Here is a 19,965-nt window from a genome sequence, read left to right on the forward strand (position 1 = left end):
TTCATTCCCCAAACAATCAATGGAACATGTTAAAGGTCATTCAAGACCTCCCCCTCCCCCCGTTGAAATTAATGTAATTAAACAGATTAGATTTTTTTTTCTTTGATGTCACTATCAATTCAACGTCTGCACAAGCGGTAAAAATATATAAATAATCCCCCTTCTTTCACTTCCGGACATATGTACATATATATATGTATATATGTGTATATATATAAATTCCATAGCTATAAATAATTAATGTAAATGAAAAAAGTAATGCAGTTTTTATACGAATAATAAAAAAAAAAATTCTCAATAATTTCGTAAAACTTTTTTTCTAAATTTCATCATTTTTTACACTTGATAATGTTTAATGGAGATCAGCAAACTTGTTAATTACGTTAATTAATGATAAATAAATATCGTAATGGTCAAGGGATAATTAATAAATGGTAATCTACTTTACCAACATTTACTACTCACACGAGGTACGATATGCGGAGGCGTACGAATACATATATATATGTAGATATGGATACATGTGTGTATGTATATATGTACATATATATATATAGATATATATTACATTTCCCAATGTCTCGTCTGCACTGAAATACTCACATACCACTGGAGGCTAACGTTGTTTGGATGAACGTGCAGTCATAGCAATGTGATAATAACACTGTGTTTGTCATTAAAAACAATCAAGAGGAAGTGTCCAATGAAATCATCAGCAATTGGTGCGTATTCCGGTGTTTTGAATTTGTGATTTGAGCATAACTACATTGAATCTCTCCTATTATCATGTACAACGCTCGATAAATGACGGTCTGACTTAATGGAAAGGTCCAAATGGACTTTACACAGTTCAAGAATTTTTTTTTTTCTTCTAAAATATTTCACATCGATTCTCACTGCGGAAATGATACCAGAAATTACCGGTTGAAGATTATCGATAGGGGATGGTATGAGCGGTATTTTATAGTAATTAGACCGGCTTCTGTCACGTTTTTTTCATTTCTCAACACGTCCTTGACACTCAGCCAAGTACATTCGGATTTAAAGGTGGAGAAGCGGTGTACTAAATTTAAAACGTAATCCACGTGTTTACAATGTTCATGTTTCATGCTTCTGTAAACTCTTCGTATATTTAGATGTACACAATCGGTGTAGCTTCACTTGGTGAGTTACTCTATTAAATAGTAGAAATTCTTGGATTTGATATTTACAGTGATAGAAAGAATTGATTTTATCGAGGGAATTGAGAAATAATCGTTGGACCAACGATTTTTTTTTATTGCAAAACTGACGTGAGATTTTGTGGCACCGTTTTATTTTGTTAAAGTATATAATGTATTACCTTTTCCAAAAAAAATTAAATGTCAAGATATAATAGATATATATGTATGTATATATATATAATATAAATGTAGATTGAATGTGTAATTCAATTTAATTGAATTAAATTTATGTATCATATATTATTTATATACTATATATACATTTTATGATTTATTTATCTTTTTCTCTTTTGTTAACGTCACAGAAAATATGGATTGAAGGCCCCAGATAATTAAAATATCAATTCAAATTTTAATTTTCAATGCTTTTTGGCAATAATCATATTTCAAATAACATTATACTCAAATTGTTGTGTCCACTACTTGCAACACGCTGGTATATAATTATTATTATTATGAAATTTGATTTGTATAATGTAATGATTGCATAATATTTTTAAATTCAGTAGAAAAATTGAAAACTGTAGAATATGTTTTTTAAAATCAAGACATGTAATTTTTTTTCGGCTGTGTAATTTCGTGAACAACTAATTCTTAATTGTTTGTCTAACAACAATTTCATGCTCCTTGTTCTTTCGACACGTACCATAAAATACGCGGGCAAAACGCCCGATGGGGCCGCGTTGGGTTAAAAATTTTCGAAGGAAAGTGATTATAAAATTAATTACAATTATCTATTAAACTTTCCAAGAATATTTTGTTTCTTGTCGATCTCAAGTTTTAGTTTTTCCGGTAATTCTTTGGTGCACGTGCGAACCAAAATTATTATTATCATTCAATACGTGATTATAGTGATTAACTCATTTATACGTTTTTGTCAATTAAATAATAATTGAGAGGGGAATTTCATATGGTGAATCAGAGAGGATATTTTAACGTGCCAAAAAAACTTTAATTGTGATGAGATATCGTCGTGTTGGGAGAAGTTTATATTTCTCCTGCAGAACAACAACATTCATTTGCAATAACAGAATCACTGATAACGACAATTATCCACAAATTTGGATATTACAAAATTCGTTCAATGTAATGCATGAGAAGCTCAATTCAATGATTGTCATCATTCCAAGAACCAACAATTAATTTACTCATCGAAGTATTTATTTCATGAGTACAAACTTTTTATCAATTCACTCAAGTGAAAAACTTGTCAGCTGGAGATAATATTAAGTTAAAAAACATCAACTTTTTCATTCTCGTGGTGAATACATATGACTTGACTCAAAGACCTGTTTTACTTGATTCAAATAACTATAACTCGCAGAGGAATTATTTAGATTCCCCTTAAAGTCTTATGTATTTCAAATTAGTTCTAGTAATTGATACTTAAGAAAAAATTTCTCAATAAAAATGATTTTTTCTATCAGCGTAATGCAGGACAGATATGACTGATAAGACACGAGATAGTGTCTGAACTGTTTGTTTTTTCTTTACGTCGGGATGAAAATTTACTTTAAAATTCCGTTGGTATTCTCACCGCCAAATCATCAACATTATAATCCCACAGATTATAAACTGAGCGATTTATTTATTTGTTGTCTATCCCTCACTAGTAATAAATTCTAGATAACCCGTTTTTTAACATCAGAACAGCCTGACGTTTTTAAAAATAGTTCTCCTCCATCAAATGTTTTTTTTTTTATAAAAAAAACTCTTCTATCATCATTCTAACATTTTTCTGATACGATACAAGAAAGTTGTCATGTCCTTTTATCTTTCCACTATCCAACGATTTTGTCCTCCGCAAAATGGAGAAAAAAAATTTTGCGAGGAGTTTACGTCACGAAACACTGTCTCTCTGCCTCTTTCCTTCGTAATGACGTCATGAATTGCGTCAGTCTTTCTACCCTACGGAAAGGCGAGAGTAGAGAAGAACCAAGTTCCAGGGGAAATCGATCTAGCTAAAAGCCCCGAGAGAACTTGCACGACCTTTATGCAACTCCCTCCAGACTATAATAACAATTTTTTAAAATTATTCTCCTTTTATGACATGCTGAAGGGAGATAGGCCCAGTCGTCTGATTTTAGGATTGAGGAACGTTTGATTAGGAGACGATTAAATAGGGAGCTGCTATCACTCCTCGCTTCGATCCACTCGATGAAATGTCAAAGGTTGACGCGCAAGGCAAAGTCAATTGTACCCTTTGGTGGATCAAAATTCTGACATTTATGATATCTTTTGGAAAAAATATGGAGACCTGACATTTTCCTCAATAGCTATAAATAACATAATCGGTTGTCTTTTTAGCTTCTTCACCGAAACGGAGAGAATTTTATTAAATATCCAGTTTTATATTTTTAACGAAAAATTTGTTGCAAACTCGTGCGAGAGATTGCAACAAATTTCGTTATAAATAGAAAAAAATTGGATGATTTGTTGTCGATTCATCGAGTTATAAACAATGTAATCACTCGTGTTTTTTAAGTTTTTGGCTCCAGAAAAACAGTATTTTATTAACTACCCATTTTTATATTTTTAACGAAAAATTTGTTCCAAATTCGTGCGAGAGATTGCAACAAATTTCGTTATAAATAGAAAAAATTAGATGATTACTTGTCGATTCATCTAGCTATCAACAAAATAATGAATCGTGTTTTTTAAATTCTTGGCCCCAACGAGATGATGTTTTATTAAATATTACTTTTTATATTGTTAACGAAATTTGTTGCAAGCTCTTGCGAGGACTTGTGACTGATCATTGCCCGAACACCTCGAGCCAATTATTTACATTTTTAATACATAATACCAATGGATATACATTTTTAAAAAACTAAAAAAGGACTTTACGTGTTTATTTATATTTTCCTAAATATTACATTAAAAATAGAACATTGGCCTGTAGTGACTGGCATAAAATTCCACAAATAGAAATAAACAAACATTTAGCAGGCTTCCTGCTACTATTTTCCCTATCGCCATTCCCTCTGTATCTGTCGAACCCGACACTTCGAAGGTCTCGCAATATCCCTGACTTCACTTCAGTAAAATAACAAAATGAAAATAAATAAACAGATGAAGTATTTCTCCTTAAATTTGGAAAAATGTAAAATCTCATCATCACCCACTGCATCGAATTAAATAGCAGTTACAGGTACTTAACAATTAACGGATTATCGGAATTATGATGAGAATGAAACTGTGGTCGTCGTCGAAATATTTTAAGAATTTTCAAACCAGAGGATTTAGAGATAAAAATTCCTGCGAGACACAATGCCCACCGCCGTGTCCTTGTCCCCCAAAGGAGCCAACCTGTCCCCGGCCACCACCACCCTCACCAATTTGTCCGACCACTGACGGTACTTTCCCATCCAAAATCCCATCAAATTATTCACCCAAAAATCGATCTTCGGTATTGCAATTAATTACGTTCAATCAACCAACTTCAATTAGCACTCGACGCTAAAGTAAAATTCTGGAAATTTGCTACTCTGTTTGGAGCTCTTCCTGGCATTCTGATTATGATAACGATAACCATGATTAATCTTGAAAAGGAGCACCAACGACCAAGACCTCCATACAAACCTATGGAGTACATGTACAAGAGGACTAAGGTATTCCTTTGAATTAATATGGAATTGAATAATTAATTCTCTGGGATTATAGTCAATGTGAGAGAGCCTGCAGTTGCTCAATGGCTACAACATTAATTATGTAAATTGTAATCACTAAGTGCACTTCTTCCAAAACCTAATATTTAATAAAAATTACGGATGTTTTCTGGAGGAAAATGTCGACTGTACGAAATTTGACGGAATTTTCACGGACTTTGCCTGAACTTTCCGTCATTTTTATTTGAATAATTATGATGCCATCACGTAAAGTTTTCCAGTTGATTCCGTAATCCCCCAAAACCGAAAATAATCAGTAAAAATTTCCGAAATTCCAGAAGAAAGTAATTTTGTAGGAAATTTAACGTAATTTTTCGTGGACGTTCCGTCATTTTTACGTGAAAAGGCGTGAAAAATTATGATACGGTCACGTAAAATTACCCAGTCGATTCCGTAATCGGTGAGAGTGAACTCTGAGTTTCGGAATTTTTACTGAAACTTTTCCCGCAGCTCTATTTTTTCATTATCACCGGTAATTGTTCTCCACCTCCAATTGAGTAGCGAAGTGGTAAAACGAGATAAATCACTTTCGACTATCGTTCAGTTATCGGTGAATATCTCGGAATCTAGTAGAGATAGAAAAATTTTCTTCAGGACCTTTTTTGTGGAGCAAACTGAATCCTTTAATAAATGTGATAACAAAAATTGCGTTATCTCTCTTAGATCCGGAGATATCACTCAAAAACTCAACTCAGATATGAGTTCTCTTGTCTCGATTTCCCACTTTACTACTAAATTCTTTTGGGATTATTATTTTGAAATCTTTACTGACAATTGGTCCATTCCTTCCTTTGATTTCCTTTACTTTCAAATTATTTCCTTCAATGTTAAAAAACAATTTGAGAAAATTATAAAAATAGAATAAAATTTATTTAATGGACCCCACTTTTACAATTTTACCTTCTCCTCCAATGTCTCCTTCCCATCAACATTCTGTACTCTCTTATAACACTTTATCCTCATCATTAACATCACATTCATCAAATACCGCAAACAGCGAACTCTAAATAATGAAAAACCAAAAATACAAAAAAAAAAATATCAAAAATACGGAAGAAAAGACTCAAAATGACAACGATGGAAGACGTCATATTGATTTCCCCTCACGAAAAAATTTAAAGACAAACGTCACACCCCCACCCCCATATAAATCACCCAAATAAAATAATTAATTATCCGAATAAAGCGTTTTCCCTGGGGCGATGGTAACCACGGATTATTCCACAATCCCGAGCGCAACCCAATTCCTCCCGATGGCTACGAGGTCCCGGATCCCTTCGACTCAAATTAAAAAAAAAAAATCCCATCACCAATAAATCATGTACTCCACTGCGAATAAATATTAGACTGTCAATCTCTGGTCCCTTCGTTCCCTGTTGACGCCTGAACAATTCCCGTGAGCTTTCATCTCTGAAGAGCTGGACCAAAATAATGTCCTTGTCAATCAATGATGTCCCAGTCTGTCGGGACATTAATAATATTATCCAAAGTATTTATTCATCATTTGTTTACCATTTGTTGAGTGCAGTACCTGGCGACACCTTGATATAACGTGCATCTGCGCGCCTCGTCTCCACGTACAACGATCAATATTCGGAATAGTTTGAGCCTAGAAGTATCATCGGGGATGATAGTAACCCACTGTGTACCCAACTGCCGGTGGGCATTAAACCTCCTCCACTGTCTCAGCAACTCCACGACCCTCATTTTTTCCTGAAGAAAACACTGGGCTAATGAGCCATTCAACAATTCCAACTACGTAGTTTGTCATCCAGTCATTAAATTGAAAAAAAAAAACGCAGTGGGGATTTCATCAGCGCAGGCGTAAGGTTTTTTTGTTTTAAAAGAAAAAAATATTAGAAAAATAGTGATGGTGGTGATGGCACTTTCAGTACTTCGCTGACGTGAAGTCCGACAATGTGGGATTATCCAAGTGAAGATAAATGTCTGTGATCTAATGAGCCCTGTGATTAATCAAGAAAAATTGTAATTTCAGTGTTGACAGTTGTTTGAAATTTTATAAAGTAACCACTGATAACTGGGATTTATCCAGAGGGCGGGGGTAATTCAACGGTTTAGGGACAAGGTGAGATATTTTTTTCTGGGACAGAAGTTGTAGGTCTTCTTTTTTAAATTAAATAGAAATTTTAATGAATAGAAGTGACTTTCATTTCATATGGTGCAGAGTGGTCGAAAAAATTATTTTATTGAGATGTTTTTTTGGTGAGATGAGTATCAATTATTTAATTAATTGGAAATACGTGAGGAGGAGGTCTTATGGAGTTATATTTATTTGAATGAAATAAAACAGGTCTTGAAGTCAAGTCATATGTTGTGAACACAAGAATGACAAAGTTAATTGTTTTAACTTAATATGATGTCCAGGGGAGAATTTTTTTACTTTCGTGAATTGATTAAACGTTTGTGGTAATGAAATAAATACTTCGATGAGTAATTTAATTGTTGTTTCTTGGAATGATGATAATCATTGAATTGAGCTTCTCATACATTACATTAAACGAATTTTGTAATATCTAAATTTGAGTATAATTATCGTTATCTGTGATTTCGTTATTGTAAATGAATATTTTGTTGTTTTGGGGAAGAAATATAAACTTCTCCTAATTTGACGATACCTCGCAGTCTTTTTTTCTACGTAATATCCTCTCTGATTCACCATATGAATTTCTCCATTCAATTATAATTTAATTTTTTTACAACGTAGAAACCTGTTAATTAGTATATCACGCATTGACCCATAAAAATAATTATTATTTCTCAAGTGCACCAGAAAATTACCAGAAAAATAAAACTTGTAATTGACAAAAAATCGGCTATTCTTGTTATTCCGATAACTGAAAGAAACTTCAATTCTACAGAAGTTCAATATCTTTCAAACAAATCAATCGCAGAGAAGAAATAACTGATGTTCACTATAGAATCACTTTTGTTTAAAAATTTCCAACCACAAAATAATCACCTCCAACCTCATAACAATTCACCCAAATGAAATTTCTCTCGACAAAATCAATTTTATTAATCAATGTCCAGTTGATTACGACTTAAAGTACCTGAAATTGATTTTTATAACTGAAATTGCAGAGATGATTCTACTGCAGATCTGATCGACAGCCAAGATGCTGATCAAGGAGTACAGGATACCACTGCCACTGACGGTGGAGGAATACAGAATAGCTCAGTTGTACATGATAGCGGTAAATATAACAAAAGATAAATCATCAACTTCTTGGATCTCTACCCATCAAGCCCATCAAAATCACTAAAAATCGATTTTATATTCAGAAAAAATCTCGAGAAGAAAGCAAAGGAGTGGGTAGTGGTGTTGAGATAATCGAGAACAAGCCCTATACAGATGGTCCTGGTGGTAATGGGCAGTACACTCACAAAATTTATCACGTCGGTTCTCATCTACCCGGTTGGTTCAAAAGCCTGTTACCAAAATCAGCCCTAACCACCAAAGAAGAAGCCTGGAATGCTTATCCCTACACCAAAACACGTTACACGTGTCCATTCGTTGAAAAATTCTCTGTTGAGATTGAAACCTACTATTATCCCGACAAGGGACACCAAGAAAATGTCTTCAAACTCACTGGAAGTGACTTACGTAATAGAATTGTTGATATCATTGATATTGTCAAGGATCAGTTGGTTGGTGCTGATTACGTAAAAGAAGAGGATCCAAAGTTATATGTTTCGGATAAAAGTGGTCGAGGTCCCCTGGGCGAGACATGGCTCGAGGATTACTGGTCAGATGTCAAGGTAATCAATTGTCAATAACAAATTTACTAATTAATTTCTATCGGTAACGAGCACTTACAGTAACTCCACGAAATTTTTCGGTTGCAACTGCCCTATTTCGTTGTTCATCGTCAGTTCTAATTGGAATAAATAGTAGAATTGAGTCGGGCTCAATTAGGTGAAATGAATTGAAGGGGGGTTCGCGGTGGTATGACCTTTGTGAGGTTCCTACCAACTGCCTCCCCGTCGCAGACCCTGGGTAATGCCAAGGGTTGATGAGGCTCGATGCCTTTTAAATGAGGTGCTTCACGATACCTTGAATACCTTTGATAATTGATGATAAAACGTAGGGAAAAGTAGTTAAGATTGTTACGGAATAAAAATAACAGGGAAATTATTTTAACTAGAGTGTGAAAGTACTGCAGACAAATGAAATTATGATATCATCCACATTTGTTATCAAATATTGACAGATTGTATGAAATGATGGGCAAATAGAAATTTCAAAAATTTAAATTTTAGTGGATGAGAAATTAGGGTTCGTTCAAGATGGTCACTTAATCATCATATAATGATGATGATGATTATATGATGGATCATGTACTCTTTCTGCAGGCAGAGATGATGTTTTTGTTATATGAATGAGGATTGACTGTGTTGATTAACTTAGAAGAACCTTTTAATTGTTTACGGGAATTAAATTCTAATTTATACAAAGACATTCGTTTTTTCTCGATATTAAAGAAGAATTCTTTCCAGAATTCTTTACTTTCTTTGGGGCTTCATTTTAAATACGAAGGAATGAAAATCTTCATATAAATCTACCTCTACTCAAATTAGAATTAAATGCCATTAAGCAATTAACAGCTACTCCTAATTTAATGGAAATAGTGAAAAGTGATTCAAACCAGAGGAACAACAGTTCTGATTTCAAGAGGATGAACCTTTTATACAAATTAGCATTAAATTCTAATAATGAATTTGAAATGATGAGAAGGTGCGATAATGAAAAATTCTTCAAAATAGCCCCTTAATCATGTAAAGAGAAATAGTTGACTGCTCTTAGATTTCGAATCTTCAGGTAAGTCAACAAGATAAACTGATGTAAATTTAAAATCTTGATTTAGTACAAGATCACCGAGTGAGTTAATTTTACTCAAAATCAGTAGTGCACCATCAGGTGCAACACAAGTGCAATCTTCTCCCCCACATTACAAATTACGATCACATAACAATAACAATATATTAACTTCATTTTTCCATGATATTTTTGTTCCATAACAAGATTGATTTAATAAATTGATCAACAAGGAGAACAAAATTACGTAGCTTCATAAATTTAAAAGGGAAATTCATGGAAATAATTTTTATATCTCACAGGAGCTGTGTTAATTAAAAAGCAACGATGTTCCCACACATAAGGAATTAATTTCTTCGAGATTAACTCAAAAAATCTATTATTTACCTTCAACAACCAAGAAATCACACCAAGTGCTAATCTACCCTATTACCAATAAAAGATCAATTTCCTCTCCTTTTAAGACGATGAAAATGATCTCTCTACTAATTATATTCTCTTGAAGCCATTCTGAAAATAATGAAATCAACATCCAGGTATTTCAACCACTAATTATCTTTAACTTTCATTGTTCAAGGGCAAGAGCCAACCAACGCCATCAGGGAAAGCACTAATGTGTGCCTATAAATTATGCAGAGTTGAGTTTCGTTATTGGGGTATGCAAACAAAGCTCGAAAAGTTCATTCACGATGTAGCTCTCCGGAAAACGATGGTAAGGGCCCACATACAGGCATGGGCCTGGCAGGACGAGTGGATAGGTCTGACGATGGAGGACATTCGAGAAATCGAGAGACAAACGCAAGAAGCACTCAAGAAAAAAATGGCAGCCCTTGAAGCTGCTGAAAGAGGTGAATCAGTGGAGACCTACGAGGATGAAAACTACGATGATGACAGTAAGAGCAATTCTGTTGCAACACCACAGGAGACCGATGTTGCCAAGACATTAGCTGCTGCACTCGGTAGTATTGAAAAGAATGAAGATCCTCAGAGTCCACCGTCCATCAGAAAACCATCTGACATTCCTATTATTAATACTAATGTGAGTTCTGAGGGTGATGCCACACCCGATGATTCACCAACTCAGCATCAACAATCAAGGTAATGATCTCGTAATTATCACTTTCTCTGGACTCGTGGGTATTGTCCATTGACTTATGACACATGCCAATATCAAGCGATTTTTTCAACAGTTCGAAAGCACCAGAAGACAAATCAGAAGCCAAGAAACCTTGGAAACGTACAACACAAACAATCCAATCCCCAAGTTCAGCAAAATCCTTCGATATACAAATAGCTAATTGGAGAATGGAGAGTATTGTTCGTGAATCTGAATCAGGAAGTGAGGATGAGTTCTTCGATTGTCAAGGTACAATAAAATTTTTTAAATAAACTGCACGACATTATTAGACTCTCGAATGAATAAGCAATTTAATTTCATGCATCGAGTGATATTCTTTCATTTGAAATTTTATTTTCATTTCATTGTTATTAGAATGATTGTTTTTGTGCACACTCAAAGCTGCTGGGATGCTCATACCCATCATTCGAAGAGGTAGGATAGAGAAAGGATAATCATAGTCATATAGCTCAAGGAGAAAGCTTAATCCAGTAATTTAACATTGAACCTCTTTGACAAAGCCATTACACTGGAAATTCTTGGGTTTCGGTTTATTGACAATTGAATGATGTTTTTGTAGAGGATTTTGGGGACAATCCATCGCTAGCAAAATGGAGTTCGATGGATCTTCTGGCTGAGAAGGACGACTCAACGTCACCAACAGCACCTGCTTCAGACAAATACCAAGACAGTATTTTTTCTCATTCGTATTTGCAACGAGTAACAAGCGAGGGTAACCCCAAAAGACTGCATCCAGTGAAAACGTCAGCGAGTATAGACATCTCCTGTCCACCATCTCCAAGTCACTCACCAACACATCAGCCATGTCGTATGACAGTTCTATTGATTGTCATGCATGCTGGGAGTGTTTTAGATGCAAATGTCGACTTGACAGCGAAAAAATCGGACATAACGACATTCAGAGGTGCATTTGAATCAGTCATGAGACAGCATTATCCAAGCATGGTGGGTCACATTGCTGTGAGATTTGTCTCCTGTCCGTCAATATGCACTGATGGTCTAGGAATTCTCTCCAGCTTAAGTCCTTACTCATTTGACGTGTCACCAAGCTGCACTGACACACCCCAAGTCACTCACGATACAATTCCCATAGGAGCTATACCATTGCTAGCTAGTTCATCTCCTGAGTATCAGGAGGCTGTGTCCAAGGTGGTGATCGGAGCTAATCAGGTGTATCAAGAGTTCATCAGGAGTGACGAGGGAAAAGGATTTGCGGGACAGGTGTCCTTCGTTGGTGATTCTGTTGGTTCAATTCTCGCGTATGACGCACTCTGTCGAACAGGGCAGTATCAATCGAGACATGGAAGTGAGAACAGTATTCTCGATAATGACAATCAGACAGGGGAGAATGGATGTGTTGAGGATGGCCGACATTTGTCTGCCCCAACACCAAGAAGAAGATCATCATCCACAAGGTAATTATGAATATTTTCAAGATTATGAGAGCGTTTACGTATTAATTTCGTCATTTGATTTTATCCAGTGACAACTCCAGCCACTGCAAACTGGAATTTGAGATAAGTGAATTCTTCATGTTCGGTAGTCCCCTGGCCCTAGTTCTCGCTTACAGAAAGATCTCGTCAACTGGTGAAAAAAGTCATATACAGAGGCCAATGGTCAATCAAGTCTACAATCTCTTCCATCCAACTGATCCTGTTGCTGCACGATTGGAGCCCCTTATCTCAGCACGTTGTTCACTTTTACCTCCAGTCAATGTCGCCAGGTACCAGAAATATCCACTAGGGAATGGACAACCTTATCACTTACGTAAGAACGAGTTTTATCATAATAATTTTATAAAAAATCTCAATGATTTTCTGTCCTCGCTCTAATTTTCAAAAATAGAAGCAACGATTTTTGTTCAATCTCCGACCTCTCTAACAATTATTAATATCTTCTTTGATTAGTGGAAGCCATTCAAACGAATCCCCAGCTCTTCGCGGAGGGATTGAATGCCCCGACGACGCCTCTTCAACATCTCCGTCGATTATCCGATATATCGATTCAGAGTACAATGTCTGGCCTGATTGATAATGTACCTCTTCAGGCTGTTTCATCACGTGAGTATTCAATGATAATGTAAAATGTGACAAGCATTACCACAGGGACAACTGTTATTCACAACTATTATTATCTCTTTCAGTGACACAGAAATGGTGGGGTAACAAAAGAATTGATTACGCCCTGTACTGTCCCGAGGGTCTTGCAAATTTTCCAACAAATGCACTACCACATTTATTTCACGCCAGTTACTGGGAGTCTTCCGATGTCATTGCCTTTATTCTCAGGCAAATTGGCAGATTTGATCTGCCAATGTTGGGTGGTGAGGAGAAAGAACTCACTTGTTTCCGTCCAGGTCAGCCCAGAGAGAAATGGAATAGAAAACGAACATCAGTTAAGCTCAAAGTACGTGTTCAAGATGATCACCATTTCCCATTATTTAATTAAATAATAATAATAACCATTGTAATTGTAGAATGTTGCAGCCAATCATCGAGCAAATGACGTAATAGTGAAAGAAGGTACACCACAGGTTTTAATCGCCAGATTCATGTACAGTCCCATTGATGTGATAGCCCTCACCGGAGAAAAGGTCGACATTCACGTGATGAAGAATGCACCAGCTGGTGAATGGACATACTTGTCAACCGAGATAACAGACAAGACTGGAAGAATAACGTACAGAATTCCCGATGATAAAGCCCTCTCCTTCGGACTGTACCCCATTAAAATGGTTGTTCGAGGTGATCACACGTCTGTTGATTTCTTCATGGCAGTGATACCTCCCAACACAGAATGCGTTGTGTTCAGCATTGATGGTTCCTTCACAGCAAGTATGTCAGTCACTGGGAGAGATCCTAAAGTGAGAGCAGGAGCTGTTGATGTAGTTAGACATTGGCAGGAACTGGGGTACTTGATAATCTACATAACAGCACGTCCTGATATGCAGCAACAAAAGGTCGTGTCCTGGTTATCACAGCACAATTTTCCACATGGTCTCGTATCATTTGCCGATGGATTGTCCACTGATCCCCTTGGCCACAAAGCAGCTTATCTCAATAATCTCGTTGAGAATCATGGTGTTGTTATTCATCAGGCTTATGGAAGCTCTAAAGACATAACTGTGTATACGGCCATTAATTTGAAGCCAAAGCAGATTATTATTGTTGGCAAAGTATCGAAAAAACAACAGGCATTGTGCACTGTTCTTGTTGAGGGTTATGCAGCTCATCTGAGTCAGCTACAATCACACGGTGGCTCAAGGCCAGCTCAAGGAAATGCTCGAATGGTGATACCAAGAGGACAATTTGGTCTGCCTGGACTCAACTCATCCCTAAGACGCAGAAGGTAGTTGTCTTCAGTGTTTTCAATGTTTCATCGTGCTATCTTGAAAGTGCTTTTTCTCATTTTTCGTTTCATTTAATCAAGAAATTATTTCCATGTTTTCTTTCCCTCACAGTGATCATTCATTCGTCCAGAAAAATATCGTCTATCTCTCATTTTCTGTTGTAGATTCTCTAGACGTTTACTTTAAATAATCGTAGTTGACATACTGATTACTAGTTATCATGATGATCATTGTGATTACGTGTGTCATTGATTGTCCATGAAATATCGTACATCATCTCTATGATTTTTCATTCGGAGATAGAATTGTTTGTCACTAGGGTAGCATCCCTTGGTTTTTTTTTCTCTATTAATTTTCAGTAAAATACGCGAAAAATACGAGCATCAGCTCTGTTCCAGTAACGAGACAGCTGTCAACTCACCAGCTCGCAACAGTGTGTATCTAAAGCGGAAAGTCTACCTTACCCACATCTAACACACGTCTATTATCTACCTACAATTAAATCACTCACATTGGTAATTATCTATCACCTGTCTCTATCGTTCTCTGTTGTTCCCTGATATAGAGACTTGAATAATTTTAATTTTTTTACGCACTCAAATATGAATGAGCATTAGATTCTGGAATTTTGTATTTGTTCATAATTATCGATCAATCATTGTTGAATTTATGGGAGTTGAAACAACCAGATTCACATTTTAAAAATGTTTAGGTGAGATATAAAAATGGAGTGGAATTAAAAAAAAATGCTTTTGGACATTCTTAGATATATTAAATACAATAAATTATTGAAAATTGTCATTTTAATGCGCGTTCTTAGGGCAAAAATGAAAAGATTGCACAAGACGGAGTGCGAAAATGTAGCCAGGTATCATGAAACTTTATTAATTTGTGAAAAATTAAGAAACACATCTTCTACGAAAATAATAACATCCATTGGGAACGTTCTTCAGTCGAAGTGAACAAAAAAAAAGGAAAACGATGTGGCACACAAATATTAATGAATATCTTTGCAAATAACTATTAATGAATCGTATGATTTTCGTAGTCGGTGCAAAACTACGGATTAAATAGTTTATAATATATTTTTTTCTAATTGAACAGAACGTTTCTAAATTCATTTATATTTATATCTCTTCACACCATTTTGTTAACGAATCAAAAGAGTTTCCATATTTTTTTGAGATAACGTTCTTCTCGTTTAAAAAAATTGTTCTCAAAGGGATTTTGGTTGAGGATGAAGTGAACCAATCGAACATAAAGACTACACTATTATTATTTTCGAACAATCACAAGCAATTTCACGAAAAATGTATCAAGATCAAGATAATTTAATTGTTTATGACTGCATACAAAATGCACCGAGGACATTGAGTAAAATATGACAAGTACTTTTTTCTCGCAAATGATTTGTTTTCCATTTATTATTAACAGTAGAATAACTAATGTTTCAACGCATGCCCCAGGTGTTAAAAAATGAACTACTGATTTAAAAAAATTAATCGACCATAGGAAGTATTAAATATGCTATAAATGTTCATTTAAAAGGGACCAATTTTTATTGCTAAGGGATTGTTTTTCTGCAAAAATACCATATATTCTCCTCCATCTTCCCCAGATTGCGCGTTTCAACTTTCCCTAAATTTTCAGTCACTTGATTGCTAATGAATATAAACAAATGAAATTCAAGATACTAATGGCCCTCAAATGATTTGCCTCCCATTATCACAACACAAACCTGGACCATTATTCCTAGATAATAAATAGAAGAGAACGTGGTAGCAACCCCTCACCCCCCCACCCCCTTTCCAAATAATAAAAAATCCACCGGAACTGAGAGCATTCCGATAATTCTAGTCTAACTCCTGAATTAGTTGAAGGTATGTTGAATAGCTTGTCATGTACATAGAAAAAAAAAACATTATTTAATTACAGGTACCTGCTATGAGGATATGTCGGAGTCTAGTGTATCGATTTAAATAATAATCGTAAATGGCTGTTGGCGAGACTGTTTAGTATTATCAATCATTCGCTTCCTGATGAACCTCGTCTTATCACAATTTTGAGATAAAAAAAAATATATCGAAAAAAAAAACGTGGATTAATATCGATTTGCAGGTAAATTATCGCGTTGCAACAAATGGAAAGAAATGTGGAAATTATTTTTTTCATTAAGGAGATCCATTAAAAAAATGTCTTGCTCAGTCTTAAAAATTATTCAATATTCACGAACTGTCTATGAATATTCCTTTCTGCACAAATAACTAATGCTATTTTAACCACTAATTTGGATCTTCTTAAAATTATTTAGGTTTCTAGATGTATTGATTGTTCCTTTCAGTGTCTAGGGGAATGTAAATGAGAGCTCAAATCCCGAAAAATGAAAAAAAAAAATTAATAAAAAGCCTTGAAATAAGCAGGAATGAAGAAGAAAATTCTGCTGTGCTGCAAGCTATGCACGATAATGAAATTAATATTAAACGTTTCTTCCAAAAATGTCCTATTGTCTTCAATGCACGACCAGCACATAGATGTGAATGAGATAATTGACAAAAATAGCCCCTTTAAAATGATAATTTCCCACTCAATGGATACAATGTTGCTGTGAATTTCCCCTCAGAGCAACAAAAAATGCAATTGTTCACCCAGTTTCAACACTTAAAATAATTAATACCTTCGATACGATGACATTGTGCCATTTCAGCTTGTGCTTTTGACATTTTTCTGCTTTAATGACTCGCTAATTGTGTGGAATAACAATCAGGAAATTCTGAAATTCCCAATGGAGATTGAATATTTATTTTTCATTAAAAAATTTGAATTTTGTTATTTCACGCATTTGCAGGATCTAAACGTTGCTTCATTGAATTGAATTTTTTTCATTAACAAAACAATATTTGCAGCCTTCCAGTGACACTTCAGTAGGGGAGGCCGGGGCATAACGGGCTACCTAAAGTTTATCCATAATGTCCAACTCTCTTTTGTTCGACTCAATTCAATTTTTTCCCGTTTTTGAGTTTTAATTGTTCGAAATATGATAAAAAAAACGAGTTTTCAATCAATACAGAGATTCGAATGTATTGATAATTCAATCTAAGGCCCAATGGGGTCCCAGAACCCATGAAAAAAAATATTTTGTGTTCTTTGCTCATGTATATTTATTTATACACTTAGAATGTTTTTTTATGTCTAAATTGTTTTCAATGATTTGCGAGATTTAACGATAATTTATTCAGAATTTATTGTAGTAGCTAAGGGCTGAACAATAATAAATGAACCCCGAAATTTTCGACAATTATGAATTTATCTCATAAACGAGTGTATTAAGGAGAAAATGTCAACAGATCTTTTTTGCAGCTGATGAAATTTCCTACGAAAAAGGTTCTTGACATTTTCTTATGACATCTCGCGTTTCGGAGATAAATGCTCAATTAAAGAAAAATTCAATCCAATTTATTATAGTTTACCACTTCGCTACTGATGTAATTAATATTATCCAATTAAAAAATTTTTTTCGTTCTATCCAATTTTTTTCATTTTTCATTTCTTTATTTTTGAGCTCCTCAGCGTTACAAATATTTAAATAAATGCGAAGGTATTTTTTTCGGGTACTGCGCCGGTATAATTAATGAAAAAACGGTTTTACAAAATCTTGAATAACTTTGGGGGACCTCATCGTGCCCCGGGTACCCTCTGAAGCTCCGATCTCCCCTTCAATAGCATCAATGCCACCCACGCTTTATTTGTTGTTATTTATGGGAGAGTGTTGAGAGTATTTGACAGCCCAACAGCGATAAACAATGATGCACAGCTGCTTTTGTCAATGCCTCACATTACTCAACAAATTCAACGGATGAAAATCTCCTTGAATTTTCTCATTTTCATAAAAAAAACAATAAATCAACAGTTCCATGTCTAGAGTTAACCCTCATTCTTCATTTTTATTTCCCATAAAAATTAATTATCTCCACCAATTTTCATTAATCGATCAAAGTATCAATTGAATTACAGTTCTTATAGAACGACAAAACGCGCTATTTCGCAACCGATGGCATTTGGTGGTAAACCAGAGGTCCTCGAGAGGAGTACGAGTGTTGGGCCACATGGTGCACCGAGATCAGCACCACCAACAAAATCAACAGCACCGGATAAATTATGACGTTTTGCTCGCTGCCGTTCATTTTTCGAATCACGGCAGCCGGAAAATCATTAACAACATGTTACAACATAAATTTATAGAAAAAGTTGAGTGCACATTAACAATTGCTCCAAAAAGAAGTGACTTTTTTTTCCAGTGACAAGTCTGCGATTGTTAAGAATTTTTTTAACTCGTCAGTAAAAGAAAGTTTGTATTTAACTTCCAAATGAATAAGAAAAACGTAAAGATTTTCCACTCTAGAGTGGAAAATACCTTTCTCTCACTCATCAGGAAGGGAAATACGAACTTGTCGAGTATTTCTGGTGTGTTAATAAGGAAAAACAAATTTGGGGGGAGGGGATGGGAGTAGGGGGTGGCTGTTATTTCTAATCAACACTTTAACACACATTGGTATAAAAAACGAACAAAATTTAAAGACAAAAAATGTCTTTCAATTGCCTTTTTAAATTAGGTTTTTAGGGCTACAGGATATATCATGTGATTAGAAATAACTTCTTCTCATTTTGGAAATTATACCGGCAATAAATTTCGGGTCAGAAAAATGTAAAAATACTCAACTGATAGGAAAATCATTCAGTGCAATTTATGGTTGATTCATTATGCCCCAAATTACTAAGTTCATTTATTTGACATTCCATCGAGTTACCGGTCTCGATAATATATTTTATCGAAATCATACTTGAGTCAACGTCTCTCTTGATTATTTAACAAAACACTTAAAAATATTAATTAATTGTTACCAGGAAACTAATTGTTCAAGGCTGTTACTGAATGTTGAGGAAAACAACTGCATGGGAATAACAAATGGGTATTGTATGATTTTTAATGTTGAATATACTGGACGATTTATTTTTTAAAATAATAGAAAAATGAGATTAATAATTATTTTCATTGAACATTCATTTTTTAATGCTTTTTGAATACTATTTTACAATTGAATTGAGTCATCGCACGCGGACAAATAACTTCATAATTGATTGGAATGATGTTATCAAGTAATATATAAATTAATGAATACATATTGACCGTTTGTATTGTTGTAATATGTATGATAATTGTAAATGGAAGTGATCAACGTATAAATAAATAACAAACTATTTTACGTCGTTAAATATTTTATGTAATAAGAGATATGAAATATAGATATATATTTATTTTAAAAATAAGTCATATTTTTGTTAGTCAATCATTGAGAGATGAATTCATTGATACTATGGATCGACGTTGAAATTTGTTGTGTATATGTAAATATACGCATGTAATTGATAATTATCTAAATCATAAATCTCCAAAAATTCATGAATTGAAATAATTTTATCCGTAAAAATTATCAAATTAAAATTTAATTCACGATTTTTTGGGGACAAATCGTTGACTCATGTTGATTTATCTAGCGTGTGATTAATCCCTGAATGTCAAATTTTATTCTTTCGACATAAAAGTGAATAAAAAGTGCAAAAAAAATGTGTGAAGATAACAAGCGAAAATATATAAAAATAAATGAATCATTGATGTTAATTTTCTTACTGAGTTATTCATTTTTATTCTCTTGTCCTTAATAACCGATTTGTTATGAAGATAGCAACGTTAA

The 19,965-nt window shown here is 34.5% G+C and overlaps 1 protein-coding gene across 17 annotated transcripts; it reads left to right on the forward strand.

Moving 5' to 3' along the window:
* Positions 1 to 580: 580 nt before the first annotated feature.
* On the forward strand, positions 581 to 19,892 carry LOC135165795 (protein retinal degeneration B). Of its 17 annotated transcripts, none has more exons than XR_010299571.1 (14): positions 6,433 to 6,977; positions 7,994 to 8,106; positions 8,195 to 8,671; positions 10,306 to 10,826; positions 10,919 to 11,094; positions 11,248 to 11,280; positions 11,426 to 12,281; positions 12,350 to 12,633; positions 12,774 to 12,926; positions 13,010 to 13,272; positions 13,343 to 14,214; positions 14,575 to 14,730; positions 16,151 to 16,333; positions 18,227 to 18,363. XR_010299571.1 is itself a non-coding variant. In XM_064127449.1 (13 exons), the coding sequence occupies exons 3-13, from the start codon at positions 8,029 to 8,031 to the stop codon at positions 18,372 to 18,374; spliced, it is 3,861 nt and encodes a 1,286-aa protein (XP_063983519.1). In that variant the 5' UTR covers positions 581 to 722; positions 6,420 to 6,977; positions 7,994 to 8,028; the 3' UTR covers positions 18,375 to 19,892. The 17 variants fall into 17 exon arrangements, 10 of the variants coding, with proteins under 10 accessions (XP_063983519.1, XP_063983524.1, XP_063983525.1 ...); XR_010299573.1 differs by having other exon boundaries at positions 14,603 to 14,730; XR_010299572.1 differs by having other exon boundaries at positions 14,614 to 14,730.
* Positions 19,893 to 19,965: the final 73 nt, after the last annotated feature.

The sequence above is a fragment of the Diachasmimorpha longicaudata genome, chromosome 9 (assembly GCF_034640455.1).
Source record: "Diachasmimorpha longicaudata isolate KC_UGA_2023 chromosome 9, iyDiaLong2, whole genome shotgun sequence".
NCBI classification, from domain to species: domain Eukaryota; kingdom Metazoa; phylum Arthropoda; class Insecta; order Hymenoptera; family Braconidae; genus Diachasmimorpha; species Diachasmimorpha longicaudata.

What these genes read in the sequence shown, in the direction of transcription:
- LOC135165795 (XM_064127449.1), top strand. Translation starts at nt 8,029, where the DNA reads ATGCTGATCAAGGAGTACAGGATACCACTGCCACTGACGGTGGAGGAA. An exon ending in CTCAGTTGTACATGATAGCG is followed by an intron (nt 8,107 to 8,194) that starts GTAAATATAACA and finishes TTTTATATTCAG; the next exon opens with AAAAAATCTCGAGAAGAAAG. An exon ending in TCATCCCTAAGACGCAGAAG is followed by an intron (nt 14,215 to 18,226) that starts GTAGTTGTCTTC and finishes ATTGAATTACAG; the next exon opens with TTCTTATAGAACGACAAAAC.